The sequence below is a fragment of the Bubalus kerabau genome, chromosome 23 (genome assembly GCF_029407905.1).
Source record: "Bubalus kerabau isolate K-KA32 ecotype Philippines breed swamp buffalo chromosome 23, PCC_UOA_SB_1v2, whole genome shotgun sequence".
Lineage (NCBI taxonomy): Eukaryota > Metazoa > Chordata > Mammalia > Artiodactyla > Bovidae > Bubalus > Bubalus kerabau.
In genome coordinates this window covers 35,665,352-35,683,523 of record NC_073646.1, presented here as the reverse complement: position 1 = coordinate 35,683,523, position 18,172 = coordinate 35,665,352, and the positions used below count along the sequence as shown (strand labels likewise).

At 53.7% G+C, this 18,172-nt stretch overlaps 1 protein-coding gene across 10 annotated transcripts in view; it reads left to right on the top strand.

The window, feature by feature from the left end:
* CUX1 (cut like homeobox 1) overlaps window positions 1–18,172 on the top strand; it is a 349,990-nt gene that overhangs the window by 322,111 nt on the left and 9,707 nt on the right. The window contains exon 24 of one of the 10 annotated variants that reach the window (XM_055562788.1): window positions 1,725–4,470. The exons of 4 other annotated variants lie outside the window; for them this stretch is intronic. In XM_055562788.1, coding sequence (XP_055418763.1) covers window positions 1,725–2,418 — 694 coding nt within the window. In that variant the 3' untranslated portion in view covers window positions 2,419–4,470. Of the gene's footprint in view, window positions 1–1,724; window positions 4,471–18,172 lie in introns of those variants that run through there. 5 more of the 10 variants (XM_055562791.1, XM_055562787.1, XM_055562790.1 and 2 more) reach the window with 5 other exon arrangements.

Below are 18,172 nucleotides of genomic sequence, written 5' to 3'. Positions count from 1 at the left end.
CAACAAAAAAACCCAACATTTAGTCATAACATCTCTGCAAGGAAGACACTCTTTTCCATACTTTTCTGATAAGAAAACTGAAGCACAGAAAGCTTAAGGAATTTGTCCAAGTTTTGTAGCTAGTAATGACAAGCCAGATTTCAAACCCAGGTTTGCCTGGTTCCAAAAAGCCTATGCTCTATTCTGAGCCAGGCTGCCCCTGGGATTCCGGTTAGTCCATGATGGACCTGTGGCCTGGATCAGACCAAAGCCTTAGCTGCCCATCTAGCCTTCCCCAGCCAGGGTGGAATGGGATTGAGTGTTCACCTTAGTGGGTGTTTTTTAGCTGTTAAGGGGCTTGAAGTCCAGCAAAGTGCAGGTTCATCCTCCTAGCAAAGTGCCCAGGGATCTGTTGATGGGAATTACCATTTCACAGGCTCCCAAAGTAGCCCCCAGGAAGGAGGAAAGTCTTCCATTACCTCCTGGGAACTTCTGGGGGGGCTTCAGGACCTCCCCCTGCAGCTTTGGCTCAGGGATCATCTTCAGGACAAGGGTCAAAGTTCACCCTTTGTATGGAGCAAAAAACCATGTAGCAGATAACCATGACCTGACTTGTGATATACTGGACTAAACTATAGCCGAATTCTCCCTGGCTCCAACCTCCCTACATCCAGCACAGGACCTGGCATACCATGGGTTCTCAAAAAATGTCACCTTTATTGAGTTATACACACTGCAGAAAATATCTTCACACATGCCTGACCCCAGGGCTTTCTGTAGGCTGTTTCTGCAAGACATTGGACTTGGTGCTAATTTCCCTGAAGATGCTTTTCCACTGACAATTGGCTCATGATCAGAGGTTTTTAGGAAGAAACACCTAGAGAGATTTCTGATCGAACCAAGTACTGTGAGCATGATAGGAAGAGAAATTCTGACACAAAACAAAAGATTTAACAAAAGCCCTTTCATGACATCACCAAGGGCTCCAAAATAGGGAAGGCCTGGGCCCTTCTGTAGCTATTTCCTCCTAGTGAAGCACACTTTCCATTGTAGGCTGAACTCAGCTTAATTAAAACATGGTGTATGTGTTGGAGCACATATTTGATCTCCCTCCTGATTGGTCAAAAGTGACCCTTCCCTGGTCCTCTTTTAGAGGACGGAATTAGTTGAAATTTAATCACACAAATTGATAGAATCCCACCTCAGCCTTGACCGGAGACTCTGACCTGTGGCTCAGAGCTCGACACTGAAGATTTTCACTTTGGGCACTATCTAATAATTGGCTCTCTCTCAGGAGGTCCAGAGGGGGAGGCAATGGTTACCATTCATACTTTATCTCCTTGTATGAATTCATTCCGCCTTATGGCTGTACACCAAGCACCAGTGCTAGGTGTGGGTGTGCAAAGAACAGGGCCTTGCTGTGCCATTAATGTTGGCAGTCCCTCCTAGTGAAGAGGAGACTGGCATTCCAACCAAAGGACGGGTTACTCAGAGGCCCCAAGCCTGGGAAACTTTCAGCTGGGAGGGTTGCTGGCTCCTGCCTGGGGAGAATGGGGTGGCTGTAAAGAGGGGCTCTACTCTGCAGGAGAGCTCAACGCAGGAGCCTGAGCGGCTGTTAGGCCGGTGGGAGTGAGATGTCGGGCAGTGGACAGAGATGGCAGGAGGCCTGGGCCGCGAGGGAAGGGACACAGGGAACCCGTGCACAGAGGTCCCCTGACGGCTCCCCCGCTGCTTGTGTCTTGTAGGTCTCGGATCCGCAGAGAACTGTTCATTGAGGAGATTCAGGCCGGGAGCCAGGGCCAGGCCGGGGCCAGCGATTCGCCGTCCGCCCGGAGCGGCCGGGCCGCACCCAGCTCAGAAGGCGACAGCTGCGACGGCGTGGAGGCCGCCGAGGGCCCAGGCGCCGCGGACGCCGAAGAGTCGGGCGGCCCCGCGGCCGCCGCCAAGTCTCAGGGAGGGCCGGCCGAGGCGGCCGCGGCCCCAGAGGAGCGGGAGGAGGCGCCGCGGCCGGCGGAGAAGGCAGAGCCGCCGCCCTCGGGGACCCCGGTCCCGGACGCCGCCGCCGACGAAGGCCGGCCCCGGGCGCCGCCGCCGCCACCCGAGGGTCCCGCGGACGGCCCGGGGCCCGTGCCAAACCCCGCCGCCGCCGCACCCGCGGCCGGGGAGGACGCCGCTACCTCAGCCGCCCCGCCCGGCGAGGGCCCCTGCCGGGCCCGGGACGGCGCCGACAGGAGTTCCGCTTTGCCAAGCACCAGCGCGCCCGCGGCCGCCCGCAGACCCAGCTCGCTGCAGAGCCTCTTCGGCCTCCCAGAGGCGGCGGGCGCCAGGGACTCGCGAGACAACCCCTTGAGGAAGAAGAAGGCCGCGAACTTGAACAGCATAATCCACCGCCTGGAGAAGGCTGCCAGCCGCGAGGAACCCATCGAATGGGAGTTCTGAGAGGGCGCCGCCCGCCCGCCCGTCGCGCCGCGCCGCGCCGGGCCGAGTCTGGCCGGGCCGGGCCAAGCCTGACCGGGCCGGGCCGAGTCTGGCCGAGCTGGGTCGAACCGGGCCGGGCAGAGGGGCGGGCGCCGACTCCGCGGCCGGGACCGTGTTGCGCACTTAACCGCCCTGCGGGCCACAGGGCAAAATCGCCATAGGCCAAGGTGCATATAGAAAACAAAAGGAGCATTAAGCCCAATCTATGTCGTGTTTTCAAGGAAGAAAACGGAAATGTGTAGTCGAGCTTTTTTGTACCCTGAAGTGTTTTTTTTATTGCCCTAAGTGATTTCCACAGGTTCTGGAATAACTCTTACAGCTTTGCCTTGCGCCCTCCTCTTTTCGTGTGGGCTTTAAAAAAAAAAAAAATCAAACCCACATATTGAAAGGGGGCTTTTTATCTGCCATCTAATGGCTTCAGAGCGATAATACACTATTATCTTCTTAAACCAGGAAAAAAGGGGAGGGGGGGATTTTTCAGAAAAAAAATTTAAAAAAGAAAGTTTTTGTAGCTGTTCAGTTGCCACTAAGAGATTGCACAGTCAAACCGACTCTAAACACACTAGTTTGGATTCCTAAATATTTTCAAGTAAAGAATCTTCTCCTTTGAAACTTTGAATTAAAGTAAAACACATTTACTCCACATATTTTTTAACAAGAAAAGTCACATCAGGAAAATATCTGATTTTGTGGTAGCTGACGTAGTGTTTTCTTGTACGTGAATAGAATCCTGACATGTAGTGCACATTGATCCATAGCTTTAACTGACTCTGGGCTTTTGCTGACCAGGGTTTGTTTAATACACTCCATTCTAGGCCAAATCAGGACAAAAAGAAAAGATCCGAATCTAGGTATTTTATAATCTGCTTTTTAACCTCTAACCGCAGAGCACGCTGATCAGACCTCATATCTTGGAGGTGTAGGAGACAAGTTAGAACTGTAGCATGTACCCGTTCATTTTGTTTAATTTATGGTGTCTTATGTCTGTGTTAGTGCGTCTTGCACATGTGCGAGCGTTGAAAGAAAGGAGGAAAGTGTAGGCCGCGAAGGTCGCCGCAGGCAGATCTGGGGCCCCTCGGGGCCCCTCACCCCTCGTAGGCAGCAGTCTTTCCGTGACACAGAAGGCACCACACCTCACACCACTCTCCCGGGCACCTGATGGACTGAGCCCCACCAGGGGACGCCACTCCCTGGGCCTGGGCAGGGCTCATGCGTGCGCCCAAGCACGCGCATAACTCTCTCTCTGTCTCTCTATCTCTCCCTTTCTTCCCACCACAAGCACTGATGACTGTTGACGTCGTGGGAAGCCTCCTTCCTTCCCTGCAGAAGAGAGAACGTGGCAGTCTGGGCTCGGCTCCCACCCCCGTAGTCTCACACCAAAACGTTGATGCTCTTCACTTCCAGACCAGATCATTGGCCCTCCATTCATTTTGCCTCTTGGAACGTTCTTTTTATGCACAGTTTAGGGCAGTCTAAGTACAAATCAAAGTCTAACTTGTCTCTGATTCCTCCTGTCGTCTATGTGTATATGCGTGAGAACAGAGGTGGATGAAAGTGTGCGTGTGTGCGTGTGTGCAATTTTATACGTCTGTGTATTTTCTTAAGTACCTGTGCACACATAGAGTGCATTACTGCCACCTTTTTTCAATAAGCTGTTTTATCAGTTATGGCTTCTACAAGTTTGCTAATTTAGACTCCTTTATTGCCATATCTTTAAACTAACAATAGATGATTTCGGTATATATATATATTTTTTTTTGCTTATTTATAGGTGCTGTATTTTATTATCTGATTGTTAGGAAGGGATGAAAGGGGCAAATATTCTTTAGAGGGATAGACTGCCGGCAGTATTGGGTATAATTTACAAGATGTAGTTGTCATACTGTATATTACTGATTGAAACCTTTTTGACCGTATTGTGTATCATTGAAACCTTTGTCTTAGGTCAACATCTTTGGATGACATTTTAATGGTGCATTCATTATTTCTTAAGTTTAATTAATATTACCTTTTTTTGATTTGGGGGGGTGGGAGGGAGTTCTAATTTTAAAGGTATGCTCCCGCTATTACACCTCAGTGTGCTTGTATTAATTAACTTGTAGGACTTTGACTGTAAGATGTGAAACCACATTTCTTGCATGACGTTTTAGAAATTATGTATTTCATTTACAGTCTTTTAACCTGCAACTGCAGCACTTAGTTCAAGTTTTTCACAAATTTAAGAGTCACTACACTAAAGACAATGCCTTTTCATGAAGAAGAAGTTTGCAGAAGGCTCTAGGAGGCTGGGAGGCAGGCCGTTTGTCTTTTGATGGTTTCATATCATTCTGAATTTGAAATCTGGTTCAGTGAGCAGAGAATTCAACACGGAGGAGCTTAGGGGGAAAATGGATTCCCATCTAGCTGAATCCAGGTGCGTTGAGAAGAGGGCGTTTGCATCCGTGACCCTCAGGACAGTGAGTAGCAGAGCCCCTGACAGTGCTGTGGTGTCCTCTCCACAAAAACCTCAAGGAGGAATTTTGTCATCACGTGATGAGTCTCCAAATACCCAACTTTCAGTAGAACGAAAAGCAGGGCGTTAACAGGGAACGCCAGGGTAGTGTTTTCGCTTTAAAGGCATGACTGTTATTTACTAAGGAGTTAAATCGAAGAAACTGATTAAAAGTATAAATCTGTCCATCCTTGTGGCCAAATAGTAACGTCTAAAACAGCCACTTTGGCTCTTCCAGGCAATTTAGTCATTTTTGTTGGTTTTGTTTCTTTTTTTAAAACTAGGTTATTGTTGATTTCCATTCTGTCTTTTTTTGCCAGACTTACATCTGGGTGCTCGATACAATCAGTTGGTTAAATTTTGCTTGCAGTTCCGTGTTTGTATTCTTTCTCTATTTATTATTTTTTTTAATTGCGATCCTAGTCCTAGATCTCTTGTGTTTAAGCTGTCACTGTAATACTTATAAGAGCTGCCACTAAATAACAGAAACCTGGGATGGGGTGTCCCCCTCCTCTTTGTGCCCCTCAGTCTGAGTCCAAGGGTTGATCTTTCATCTTGATAAGCAATATTCAAGTGCCTTGAACAGCATCCCCTCCATGGGCTTTACCTTCCCGCTGGCTGGCGTTCCAAGCAGTAGCTCCCACAGGCAGCCAACCTCTTCCTCTTTCCGCTCCATCAGTTTAAAAAGCTGATTTGTACCTCTCCCCTGGGGAACACGGTTCCGTAGAAAACACTAACACTTAATTACAAGCTCCATTATACCATTTTAAATGGCTTCTTTTTGTTAATTGGAGGCAGTGTTCATAACTTAAGGTTTTTGCCATTACTTAGCTGGCTAAGTGGAGGCTCCGCATACAATCAGTGTTCAAGTTCAGCCTCTTGACCTTTGGTTCCTGCCCACATTCTCTTGGGTGTCTGAGGTAGAAGGGGCGTGGCTTCACTCCCATCTCCTGGCTCCCAGACAAGGCCTCTTGTCTTGAACTTCTGGATGAGTCTTGTGATTTCTGTCTAGCAGGTCGCCCTTCTTTAGGAAGGATTACCACAGCCATCTAACTCCAACTCGGTTTTCCTCGGAGCTTACCTGCCCGAAGAACATCGGGACACAAGGTAGCTTGTGGTCAGGAGACTGCGGAGGCATCCCCAGGATCTGCCAGGATCCTGACTTGTATGACTACTCCCAAGTCATGGCCACTATGTCTAGGCCAGTAACCAAGGCAGAAAGATAAGAGTTCATGGCCTCCCTAGGACAGTTTCCCTATACTTCCAAAGCACAAATGCCTCCCTGTTCATCTGTCTTCCTCCTTTGGGCATCTTTGTGTCTCCCTAAAAGCCAGATGTGCTGGTTGGTGGTCCAGACCCAGAGTGCAACAGAGCTTTGGGTGAAGTGTTCCTCTGTGCTCCCTCTGGCTGTGAGAGACCCTCCCCAGCTGCCCTTAGCCCCAGGAGGAAGGAGACACCCAAATGCCTCCATACCCAGGGCTGCCACAGCCCCGTGAGCAGACCAAGCAGAGGACAGGTTGTACGCAAGCTCTGGCATCCGCTACCGACCCTAAGATCGATCACCCAGCAGTTGTGCCCTAAGAGGTTGGGATGAGAGTCACGGGACAGCTCTGTCCGCAGGCAGGTGCCTTCTCACCTGAAGTTGGCCTGGATTTCTTTGTTCTCCCTGAACTCGTGTCTTGTCATGCACGGGCGATCGTTGAACTCTGTTGACTTTCTATGCAATGTTCTTCATTCCTCTGATGGTAGGAAAACAGACCTCCCTGAAAACAGCAGAGGAGCCAGTGGGAGCAACACTCCCATCCTTCTGGGCTGAGCACACAGTGAAACAGTGTTGGTGATTTCCTAGATCTTGAGCTGGGGGACAACAGCCTTTGCCTTAAATGCACCACAGCAGACGCCTCTTGACAGGCCTGTAAAAAACTAGAGTCTGCCCTGAGCCATCCCGGGCCGCTCCCCTCTGAGGCCAGTAAGCCAGCTGCTCAGGGGAGATGGAGCCAGGCAAGGTCCTGGCGACCGCGGTGGGCGGGCAGCCACTCCCCATCAGGCTGCAAGTTGGCTCCCTCTCTGAATGTCCTCCCCACCCCCGTGTCATCACACTCATTTGTCCCCTTCTACCTCATTAACCACGCTCCCACTGGACCTCCCCCCACACCCCTCAGAACTGCAAGGCAAGTGGGATCTGGGAAGAGAAAACCTAGAAGTGTGGCATCCATGAGTGTAGCTCGGCCTGGTGGGCAGGCAGCTTCCCTCTTGTGAGCACAACCCAGACAGACAGCTGTGCTCTGCGAGGCTCAGGGATCCTCCTCTTGGCCTCCACCTGTTCCTAAAGCGCTCACAGCTGTTTCCTCTGCAGGCAGGGGTGGCCTCGGGCCTCACAGGGCCTTGTCTCTGGCTCGCCTGCACGCTGCCCATTCCTGCTCAGCTGTTAAGATCTGTCAGAGCCGCTTCCCTCGCCCCAGGCTGCCCCTCCATGGCCACGTGTGGACACTTCCCCAGGATTCCCACCTGGCACTGGGGAGCTCTGTTGTCTCTGGCACCAGGAAGTTATAATCTCAGCCCTTCTGTGAGGTCTCCATGGGAAGTATCCAAGGACAGGAAAGGATTTGGCCTTCCCCAACCCACATGCCCAGTCTTCAGGCATGTGACCCTTTCTTCCCCGAAGAATAGGCCAGTTTCTGTGCTGTGCTGAAGAAAACCAGCTCCTAGGGCTGCTGGTTGGGTGTGGGTCCACCCAGTCTGGTGGCCAAAGTGTTCTCTTGGTGGAAGGAATTTGGATGCGCTTACTGGGAAGAGCTCACATTTAGAAATCCGCCCCCCTCCCTGGTGCTGCCGTTTCTTTGCATCTTGATGGTGTTAGGGGAGCCTTTGTGAACCCCAAAGCAGAGCTCCTGCCCTAAGTGGCCAGGTGGTAGCCTGGGACTCCCAACACAGTGTTCATCTATTTCCCTGTGCAGTGAATGTCAGTCCCATCAGTACATCTGCTCGATAAGAGGATGGTCCAATTTGACAATGTTACTCCCATTCGGATTCTGTACTGCCTTTTGGTAGATGAAAACTACCAGGAAAAGAAGGGAAGGGAAGTTCCCAGTTAAAGTTCCCAAAAGATCGAGGCTGTGAGACGCTTAGAGGTGTACAGAAAGCTGAGGCCAGAACGTTCTGGTGGTGGGGCGTGCAGATGGAGGCAGCAGAGGAGGGGGTGTAAGGACCGAGGAGCTGAGCATAAAATGAGCCCCACCCCAGAGCCCGCCCTTCCCCAGCAGCCTGGGAGCCTCATCCTTGGTCAGGGAAGAGGGTGGAAATGTAGCTTCCCCACCCCCGCCCTGCCCCGCCCCACCGTCGGTCCGTGATGGGAACTGTCCTCGCCTGCCCAGGCCTTGCCACCACCCTTCCAACACCACCTCCCCTCCAAAGAGACTGTGTCCCTGCCGTCAGTGGCATACTCCCCATTTTCATTTTTGGATGAAGTGACATTTAGCTTTAACGAGACATTTCCAAAGCGCTTAGTCTCCTCCAAAATGCTAACTTTAAAAGTTGGGCATCGTAGGTGAAGAACCTTTAAAAAAAAAAAAAAAAAAATGGCTAGTGAAAGACATTAGGCTAGGCATAAATGTGCACTTCCCCATCCTTGCTATTAAACATTTAAAATACCTTTGAGTTGCTTTTCATGGATCATTATAGCTTATCCAATAATGTAAAGAAGTCTGTGTTACTGTAATTCCTGTAGTGTTTAGGCTCTCATTTCTACCACAAAATATGCTGTATGCTATGTATCAAGCTTTCTGTGAACAGAAAGGAAAGGTGCCTTATATTCCAAAGTCGTGGCTACACCCCTGTGGACAGTAATCAGAAGCACAGTATATACAGAAGCATTGGGACTTCCGTGGGTAAAACCAGATACCAGTCAGCAAGACGGATTGAAGTGGCACGGGGCTCCTTTGTTTTCTGGTTCCCTTTTTTCCCCCCCCCTCCGTTTTTCATTTCCTTTTTTTTCTTTCTTTCTTTTTTATGTTCTCATAGCTTGCTTTAAACAGAAAGCACTTAAATAGATGACTATGTGTAAAAAGCTCTGTGCAATAGAAATCATTTCCCTTCATTTTTAAGAGAGAACGTATTGCACACCAAATGAACTCAAAGTAAGCTTTAGACCAGGATGATTCAGGTTGCGGAGGAGCAGGACGAGTGTGTTCACTGTAGTTCCATTTTGTTTGGGAACTGAAGGGAAAACGGGCCTCCCCAGCACTGCCTCCCTGCCCCTGCCCCGCAACCCCATCTCAACCTGCCTCTTGCTGCCCACCATGCTAGTCACACAGGGCCCACGGGCACCCACCAGAACCTCTGGCTGGGGCAGCAGGGCAGGTGGAGCGGGCTGCAACTCGGCAGCTGAGAACCCTCCCCAGTGAGCGTGTGACCACAGGCGTCCCTCCCAGCACTTCACCTTTTTCTTGTTGAGATGGATCGACTGCTACTGACACCCCCCCCCCTCCCCGCCACCTCCCCACAGCGTGCGTGAGGATAATTATAAAAGGATATTTCCTTGAGAAAAAAAAATTGTTTAAAAAATATTTCTATTCTCTTCTATTTATTATTAGGTTAATCCTTTAAGTACTTATCAGGAGTGTATTGTTATTTTGTGTCGTTGTTGTTACCATAAATGCTTCTGACTTTCACTCCAGCCTTTGCTGTCTTCTGCCTCCCTCCCTCCCCCACCCCCAGAGACCCAAAGGGTCTTGGGGATGTGATCGGAGGGCAGAGGGGGGTTTCTCTGAATCAGCTGTCTCTCTCCAGAGTAGCCGCTCAAAAACTGGTGGTCTCCATCACATCCCACTTTTCAAAACGAGCGAGTTGATGAACAAAACAATCTCCCAATGTTAAGGAAGCGCCGGGGTTTGAAGTTTGCTCGTGTGAGGAGCTGTAGAGGAGACTTAGAAAAAGCAAAGCTTGGTTCCCCCAAAGCCTCCTAGAGCCTCCGGTCAGACTTCTGGGTTCATGACAGTTCAGAAGCCCCGGGGCAGGGCGGGCGCGGAGGCCTGGTCGAGCCTGAGTTTGGGTGAGAGAGGTCTCTGGCAAGGCTCACTGGGCTGACAAGTTTCCATTGGCTTTTGTTACAGTTGTTGTTTTCCTTGCCTACAAAGTTGGTCAAAACCATCTTGCGGAGCAACCGTGTTTTTCTGTCCAGCTGTGGCTTAAGGACCCACTCCAGGGGAGCCGGGGTGGGGGGAGCCCCTTTCCCCCTTCCTGTGGTTAAGCGCAGGGGAAGCATGGACCAGGGGCACAGCTTTCCGTGGCTAGAAGCACAGCCAGCAAGACACCCAGTGGCTTGCTCCTCGGGTATCGGGGTGGTGGAGGCTGAGACTGGGCGCTGCCCGCCGCCCCGAGGTGGGGCTCCCAGAGGGTCGGCAGGCTCTCCGTGTCACCCACGGCTTTTCCCCCCTCTGACATCGTCTGGGGTCCTGATTCTGTCCTCGTCTCTTTGAAAGCCCTCTGATGAAACAACGGCCCCATCCCTCCCCCTACAAGGGTTTCCATTTCCCCCAAGTCGTCTATGCATTTCTCTCTCTCACCGTTTTCTGCCTCATTCCTAGAGAAAACGGGCATCTCATGTTCCACCCTCTGAGACCTTCCCCCTTTCAGAAAATGCTGTGCATTTTGGAGACGTGAGGATTTCGTCCAAAATTCTGAAAGCATTTGCAGAGAGCTCGTTAGAAAATAAAAATGGGAAAAAGCAAAACGAAAAGGCGGTGTCCCCCCACGTCCCTTTCCACTGAGTAAGACCTAGCTCTTTGCGATTGTGCAATAAACTACTTGCCGTGAGAGCAGGTGGCCACGCTCCTGCCCAGACTACTAACTGACACAGCACAGGACAGCCGGCTGCGCGGGGGCCTCTCCCAGATGCCTCCCAGTGAGCTCAGCTCCCCCCACCCACCACCACCAGCACCGTGTCTTGCGGTGTCTTACATTTTAGCAGTATTTTATATTTTCTGTAACGCACTAAGTCTTAGGTGTTTTTAGAGCTCGTTTGTTCATACTCACAATCACAGACTTTTTTTTTTTTTAATCCTCACAATGACCCAATTGACCAAAAAAAAAAAAAAACATCATTTTTGTACAAATAGCTTCGAGAAAAGCCTCTGTTGTGTTGCTGTGACCCATCTCCGGTAACATTTTGTTTCTTGCTATTTGTTCTCGGCACGAGAAGTCAGAAGTTGATCCGCCTGGCATGGGGTGGGGGAGGCACCCGTCGTCCCTTCTGTCCTTGGTTAGCCATACGATGTTTGTTCTCAGCACTGTACCACGGTCCCTATACGATATGGAGAAGCAATATCACTGTATGAAACTCACACCATGTATTATTATTATTCACTAGCACCCTAGGTGTGATAATTGAAGTAAATATCTTTTATACAAACACAAGAATGTGTGGGTTGTTTTTATTCAAAGGGCTCTGGCCTGAGGAGGAGCAGCAAACACTTTCCATTCTGGGTCCAAAGGGCGCCTCGAGCACTGCCTTCCTCCCGTGCTTCTTCGGGCGTGTGGCGTCGGGGCCAGGCGTCGGCAGAAACCTGGGTTGGATGCGTGCGGGGGACCTGGGGGCCAGCCGGCCCTGCTGTCCACAGGTCTCCCTCTGGGTACACGTGAGGCCCTGTGTCCCCGCTGGCTTCTTGGCACCTTTGGAGTCCTGGCCCTCCCAGCACCGGCTTCCTCGTCTGTGAAACAGGGCTGCCACCACGTGTCTCACAGGCTTGTGGAGACCAGGAAGGGTGGCCGACCACGCCGGGTGTGGCAAGGGCTGACTGATGGCAGCAGCCTGCGCCCAGCCAGCCGCCCAGCCTCAGCCTGCAGGTCTGAGGGGTGTGGGGGGGTCTCTCGCTTTGTTCCCTAACCCCTGTGATGTGGAGAAGGACGAGCTCAGGGCACCTGTGAGTGCTGGCAAGTGAGGGAGAGGAGAAAGGAGGGAATGGCGTCTCATGGGCTTCTGGAAGGATCAGGCTCCTGAGAAAGGGCCTCTCCAGCCAGTGCTCGGGGCTGGAGGCGGGAGAGCCCTGCAGAGTCGGCTGCCAGGTGGTCCACAGGCTTGTGACCAAGGATGTTTCTCGTCTCGGGATCTAGAGGGTTGGAAGAGAACCGCCATCCTCCCCGACCTGTGACTGGTGGGTGGGGCAGGAGTGTATTTGTTGATTGTGCCTTGATCTGTGCGTTTCAGAATGTGAAGTTCCCACTGGTGATACAGAAGCGTGAGCTAAACTAGACTCAATGCGCCCTCCACAGGAGACCCCAGAGCAGGGAAAGGCTCCCACCAGAGCTGGGCCCTCCCGAGCCTATCTCCTCCATCACCCGGATGTGGAAGTGTCCAGAGCTGCCCCCAAATGTCTGCCCATCTCCCGCCACGGGAGAAATTATGTAAAACCAGTAAGGCTCTCCCAGTTTGGCACTGAAAAAACCTAACTGCAATCATTTTTTGTTTGCTAGTTTAGGTACACTCCTACTTTTAAGAAATCCTTTAAAGTAAGATATAAAATGTTCTAAAAAAAAAAAAAGAAAGAAAGAAAAGCACTTAACACAAAGTCTTTTTGCCCAGAAGCTCTCCCTGCTCTTGCAGTGAGATTTAATTAAGCAGAACTGCAATTGCACATGGTTTTGTAGCACCAACTCCTGTCTTGGTGAACAGCCAGCACCAGAGGCAGAGAAACAAGCAGGATGTGCCGACCGTAGTCGGGCGCTGTCCCCACGCAAGCAGTGTTCAGCCTCCCTGTGCACAACTTTTCTCCTTTCTCTCTGGTTAAGTGGATCTGAACAAAACTGTACCTTATTTGATGCACTGGGGAATGGCAGGTTTATACCGCGTAAGGTGACATGGTGATATTATTAACATGAGTGACTCATCCACAGCTTGTGTTTTAAAGGGCTTTCATGTGGCAGCCTTGGGGTGTGTTGCTACCTCTTCCACGGCCCTAGATGTTGGCTTTGCGGGGGGCGGGCGGCATGCATTTTGTGGGTCCGCACGTGGGGAGTCAGGGTAAGAACACAGGACTGGGGACAAGTGTTGTGACGTCGGTGGGGACTTGCAAAAGGGCTAGCAGATTCCAGCCTGGTGTGGCCTTGAAGTGGGAGGAGGCGTTTGTGATGGACAGGCAGAGGATACCCACATGGAGGGGCAGCACGTGCCCAGAAGCAGGGCGACGATGTGGCGGGTCAGTGGAGTGGGAAGCCGCGGTGCTGGGGTAGGGTGTAAGTGAGAGAAGGCATTTGGAGCGGGGATGACCATACCGTTGGTAAGAACAAAGCCAGGTGTGGAGGTGACGTCTCACCAGGTGATGCTTTTTCTGTGAATAACATCAAGAAGGAATTCAGATGTCGCTGAGAGTGTCTCCAACCATTCTGGGAGTGACAGGGCCCCAGCCAGGGAGGAAGTACCCCCGCCCCACTGGAGGCTCCCAGCAAGTACACACCCACTGGTGAGGGTGTAGGGTTGCCCTGGGGCTCCGCTCTGGCAGATCTTCAGGCAGGCCCAATGCCAGGGCACGGCCTGGAGCGGCCCAGGTGAGGCCTGAGCCTGAACCAGGCGGTGGGTCCAGCCGAGGCCAGCTGACCCAGCCAGGCTCCTGCTGCCTCTGCCCCCTGGGAGACCCTGCAGCCTGAGAACCCCTGTGTAGGCTCCCACCGAGTCCTCTAGGGAGGGCACAGTGCTTCTCCACCAGGCCGGGTCCTCCAGCTAATAGCACACTGAGGGCTCACCATGGGCCACTGCTCTGGGTGCTGGGGGTACAGCCAGGGACAGACAAGAAGCTGAACTTCCAGTGGGGGAGGAAGACAACAGAAATAATAAATGAATCACTCGGCCACTTAGACGGTGATCAGTGTTACAGGAAAGAAACACGGCAAGGGGACAGGAAGGACACGTGGAGGGGTTAAAGTTGTAAATAGGTAGTCAAGGACTTCCCAGGGCTTCCCAGGTGATGCTAGTGGTAAAGAACCCACATGCCAATGCAGGTAGACATAAGAGACGTGGGTTTGATCCCTGGGGTGGGAAGATCCCGTAGAGGAGGGCATGGCAACCCACTCCAGTATTCTTGCCTGGAGAATCCCATGGATTCTGGTGGGCTACAGTCCACAGGGTTGCAGAGTCAGACACAACTAACTCGACTACACACATACATACACACACACACACACACACACACACGGACTTCCCTGGTGGTCCAGTGGCTCAGAATCCGTGACCAACCCCGATGCAGGGGACCTGGGTTCAATCCCTGGTCAGGGAACTAGACCTCATGTGCCACAACTCAGAATTTGCCTGCTGCATCTACGACCCAGTGCAGTCAAATAAATAAATAATTGTTTAAAAAATTAATAGGCAGTCAGGATAGGCCTCACTAAGAAGGTAACATGTAGACAGTCTTGACAGAGGCAAGGAGATGAACCATGCAGATGCCCAAGGAAAGAACATTTCAGGCAGAGGGGGCGGCAAGTGCAAAGGTCCTGCGCACAGAACGTGCCTGGAAACCAGTACAGCTGGAGCAGAGTGACCACCAGGAGGGACGGGTGGCAACGAGGTCAGAGAGGCAAGGGGGAGGCGCGGCAGGTGCCGCCTGCTGGGGCTCTGGCTGCTGCTACTCCGAGGGACGCGGAGGCTGATGGGGTTTAAAGGGAGGGTGGTCTGGTCTCACTGTTTAAAAGGCTCCCCGGCTCTCGCTTCGTGACTAGGTTCTAAGGGTGAGGTCAGGAGAGGGGAAAGCAGGGCCTGCGGCCACAGTCCAGGTGGGAGGTTGTGACTCGGACCAGGTTGGGGCAGTGGTGAAACCAATTGGATTCTGGATCTATATGGAAGGGAAAGCCAAAAACATGCCATGAGACAGAGGAGCTGTCAGGAGGGATAGAGAAGGGCAGGGAGGGCCCCAGGGGTTTGGTCTGAGCCACTGAAGCATGGCCTTGCCTCTCAGCCCTGAGGACACTGCCTCCTGGGGCCATATGCCAGGGGCTTCTGCTGGGGTGAAGCAGGTTGAGGGGGTGGGGAAGTCAGGCTTCAGTTTGGACCTGTCAAGTCTGAGATACCATTGGAAGGTGAGCCCAGGAAAAGGAGTGCACTGGAGATGTCCATGCACTGGAGGGTCGTCGGCTTATAAATGTCACTAGAGGTGGCCAGAGTGAATGAGAGCCGAGAGAAAGGCATGCAGGGGCAGCACCGCGGGTGCAGCAGCGTTGGAAGCTTAGAGGGGAGGAGAACCCCCAAAGGAAACCAAGAAGGAGCAGCCAGCAGGGGGCAGGAGGCCCGGGATGGTGCCCTGGGAGCAAGTGCTGATGAGTCAGTAAGATGAGAGCTGAGAAACAAGGACAGAGCGAGGCGCAAGGTCATCGGTGACCTTGGCCAGTACCGTTGGCATAGAGGGTGTCCAGGTCTGACGGAGAAGGTTTAAGGAAGTGGACACTTGAGACTAGGCAGCTTCTTCAGGGAGTTTTGCTGAAAGGGGCCATGGAGTCAGAGAATGGCAGGGGGGTGCATTTCAGGTGGGAGAAGAGCGTGCTTGTGAGCTTGTGGAAAGAAGCAAGGGCTGCAGGACATGGAGGAGACCTGCTGGGGAGCACCCTGACCGCAGAGCCAGGCGCGGCATCTCAGGCACCGTCTCTGGCCACCTGTGGGGCACAGAGCGGGGAGGGGGTGGGTGTGCTGGCAGCCGAGTGTCCCTCAGAGCCCTCCAGGCACGCTGACCCCCCTCCCAGAGCTCCCGCCTGGCTTGCCTGTGGCTGACTGAATAAAGGGGTCCCCCACCTTCAGGAAAGCACCCGATGTGATGCCCCCAGGCCTTGCCCCCCGACTCAGATTGGGATAAGTTTCTGCCCTTGATCATCCTGCCATCGTCAAAGTCACTCTGCTTTCTTTCTCCCCTCTGTGAAATGCATGCCCTAGAAGGCCTTCCCGGATTCTGCCAGGGCAAGGTCCCATGAACCTTGATAAGGGGACGGGTGCAACATTTAAGAGGTGAGGGGTTCTCTCTCCACACATCCCCACCCCCACCCCGCCCCCTCCAAGACGCACTCTCTCCTCCGGGCTGCACATACTGCGTCCTGCAGCGCCCTCCTGACGACCCCCTGTCTCGAACACACCCCACCCCCATCTGGTGTCCGTCTGGAGTGAGCTTGTCCCCACATTCCCCCCTCTGCACCCCTGCCACCCCTCACTCCACCACCACCCTGACCAAACTCTCCAGCCTTTTTTGAGATACCGGTGACCCCCCCTTACTCACGGATGGTCCTGATTCAACTTGGGGCTTTAACATGCTTCCTCCTGATCTCGCCCTGCTTCCTGCATCTCCTCTCTGGGTCATTCCGGGGACACCCCAGAAAATGTCAACATCCCCAGAAGTCCTGTCCAGGCGTTTTTCAGACCCCTGGATGTCTCCCTGACCTGCATCTCCAGCCTCAGACCCCTGGGCCCCACTTTCCACCACGTGCATCCCCCTAGTTGTTCCACTAAGCGCTTCAGACTTGCCAGAGCCCAGCTACACAGCCGCTCGCCCCTTCCCCGTTTGGGGGGCCAGTTCCAGGCACAGGCCCACCCTCATGTGTTCTCTGCGACAGTGGGGATCACGGGTCTTTCCAGGACCTTCTATCGCCATGCCGCAGGGCCAAAATTCAAGCCCAGGCCTGCCAGACTCCAGCTCAGGACCCTCCCCTGGCACCAAGTGGCCACTCAGAGATGTGATCCCAAAACCTCAGTCTGTTGTGTTTCCACCCTCAGCAGAGGAGACGGAAGGAAGGGAGGGGTGGCAGGTCTCCCGCCGCCCCCCAGGGCCCTCTGGTAGCCCCCTGCCCCATTGCCTCCGCTGCCCTGCCTTTGCCTAGCTTCTTCCCTGTGCCTCCTGGGCAGTCACCTCCATGCCTGCCAGGATAGCCCTCAGCTTCACCCAGAGACACTTCTTGGGGGACAGCCACCCACACACTCAGCCTTGCACCCCCAGAGGTCTCCTCGGTGGCTCACCGAGTGTCCGGGAACATTGGCAGCAGCGGCCGTGGCCTGGCGCCCGCTGGCTGGGGGAACCGCATAGGACAGAGGGCTTGCTGTCAGGGACCTCCGTGGGAAGGGACCGGCGTGCCCACCCCCAGGGCACCAGACATGGGCACACATGCGCCCACAGATGGCTCCTGGAGCTGCGAGTCGCTCCTCCCCCAGACCTGGCTGCGGGATCATCTCACCAGCATTTTGTCCAACCTGCCGGCCGGCTTGGGTCCCCTCGGAACCACTTGGCGCACACCTCCTGGGCCCGACACCAGGCTGCCTCACAGGCTCCCCAGCCTCCGCCTTGTCCCTTCTGCCCCTCGGGGTGGGCGGCTGCCCACCTGAGCCCTCTCTGGGCTCCCCAACCTGCTCATCCCCAGAGGCCTGTCTTCCCGGAGCCATTTCTGGACGTGCTCCTGTTTGTGGCCGTCCCTCTGGACGCCCAGCGCCCAGAACCGAACCTGTCCCCTCCCTTGGTCCAAGCCCTTCACCACTAATCATGCCACCCTCTGCCTACCTCTCACCACAAGCCCCGTCCACCTCCCTCCTAAGTGTATGCAACACTCACCAAGGCCTCCTTGCGCAGCCCAGGGGGCGCTGCATTTTGGGGGTCTCTCTGGGCCTGCAGGATGAAGGCCAGACCCTGAACCTGTCCCCCACAGCCCTCCCTCCACGCCCCAGCCCTGCCCTCAGGTGTGGCCTCTTTCCCTGCCTCGTCTCAGACCCCTCACGTCAGGCAGCACCACCTACCCGCCGGGTGAAGAGGGGGCCCAGTGGTGACGGACGGGTCAGGTCCACTCGGGGCCTGAATCCTGGCATGGGGAGCGCATCATCACGGCGGGGGGTGCACACCCTGGGGGGGGGTCTGGTCCCAGGCCAGGAAGCCTTGGTAGTTCCGTCTGTAAAATCATCGTATCTGACCGATCGGACCGTGGTGAGATGTGCGAAGAGCTTGGTGTGCACCAGGCACCTGGGAGATGGAGCAGGTGCAGGTGAGGCTGGCCAGCAAGCAGGCCGCACAGTGAGGGGTGAGGGGTGAGGGGTGTCTCCCTGCCCGCAGCCCGTGGCCTTGGGACATTTCTGGGGCCACACTGCCCCCTGGTGGCCATACCGTCTACCCTCAAAGGCCTCCGGCCTGGGCTACCATCTCTGCAGCAACCAGCAGGGTTTATTATTCTATAAATGAGGCCCACACAGGGCAGGTTGCTGCCCAGAGTCACACAGCC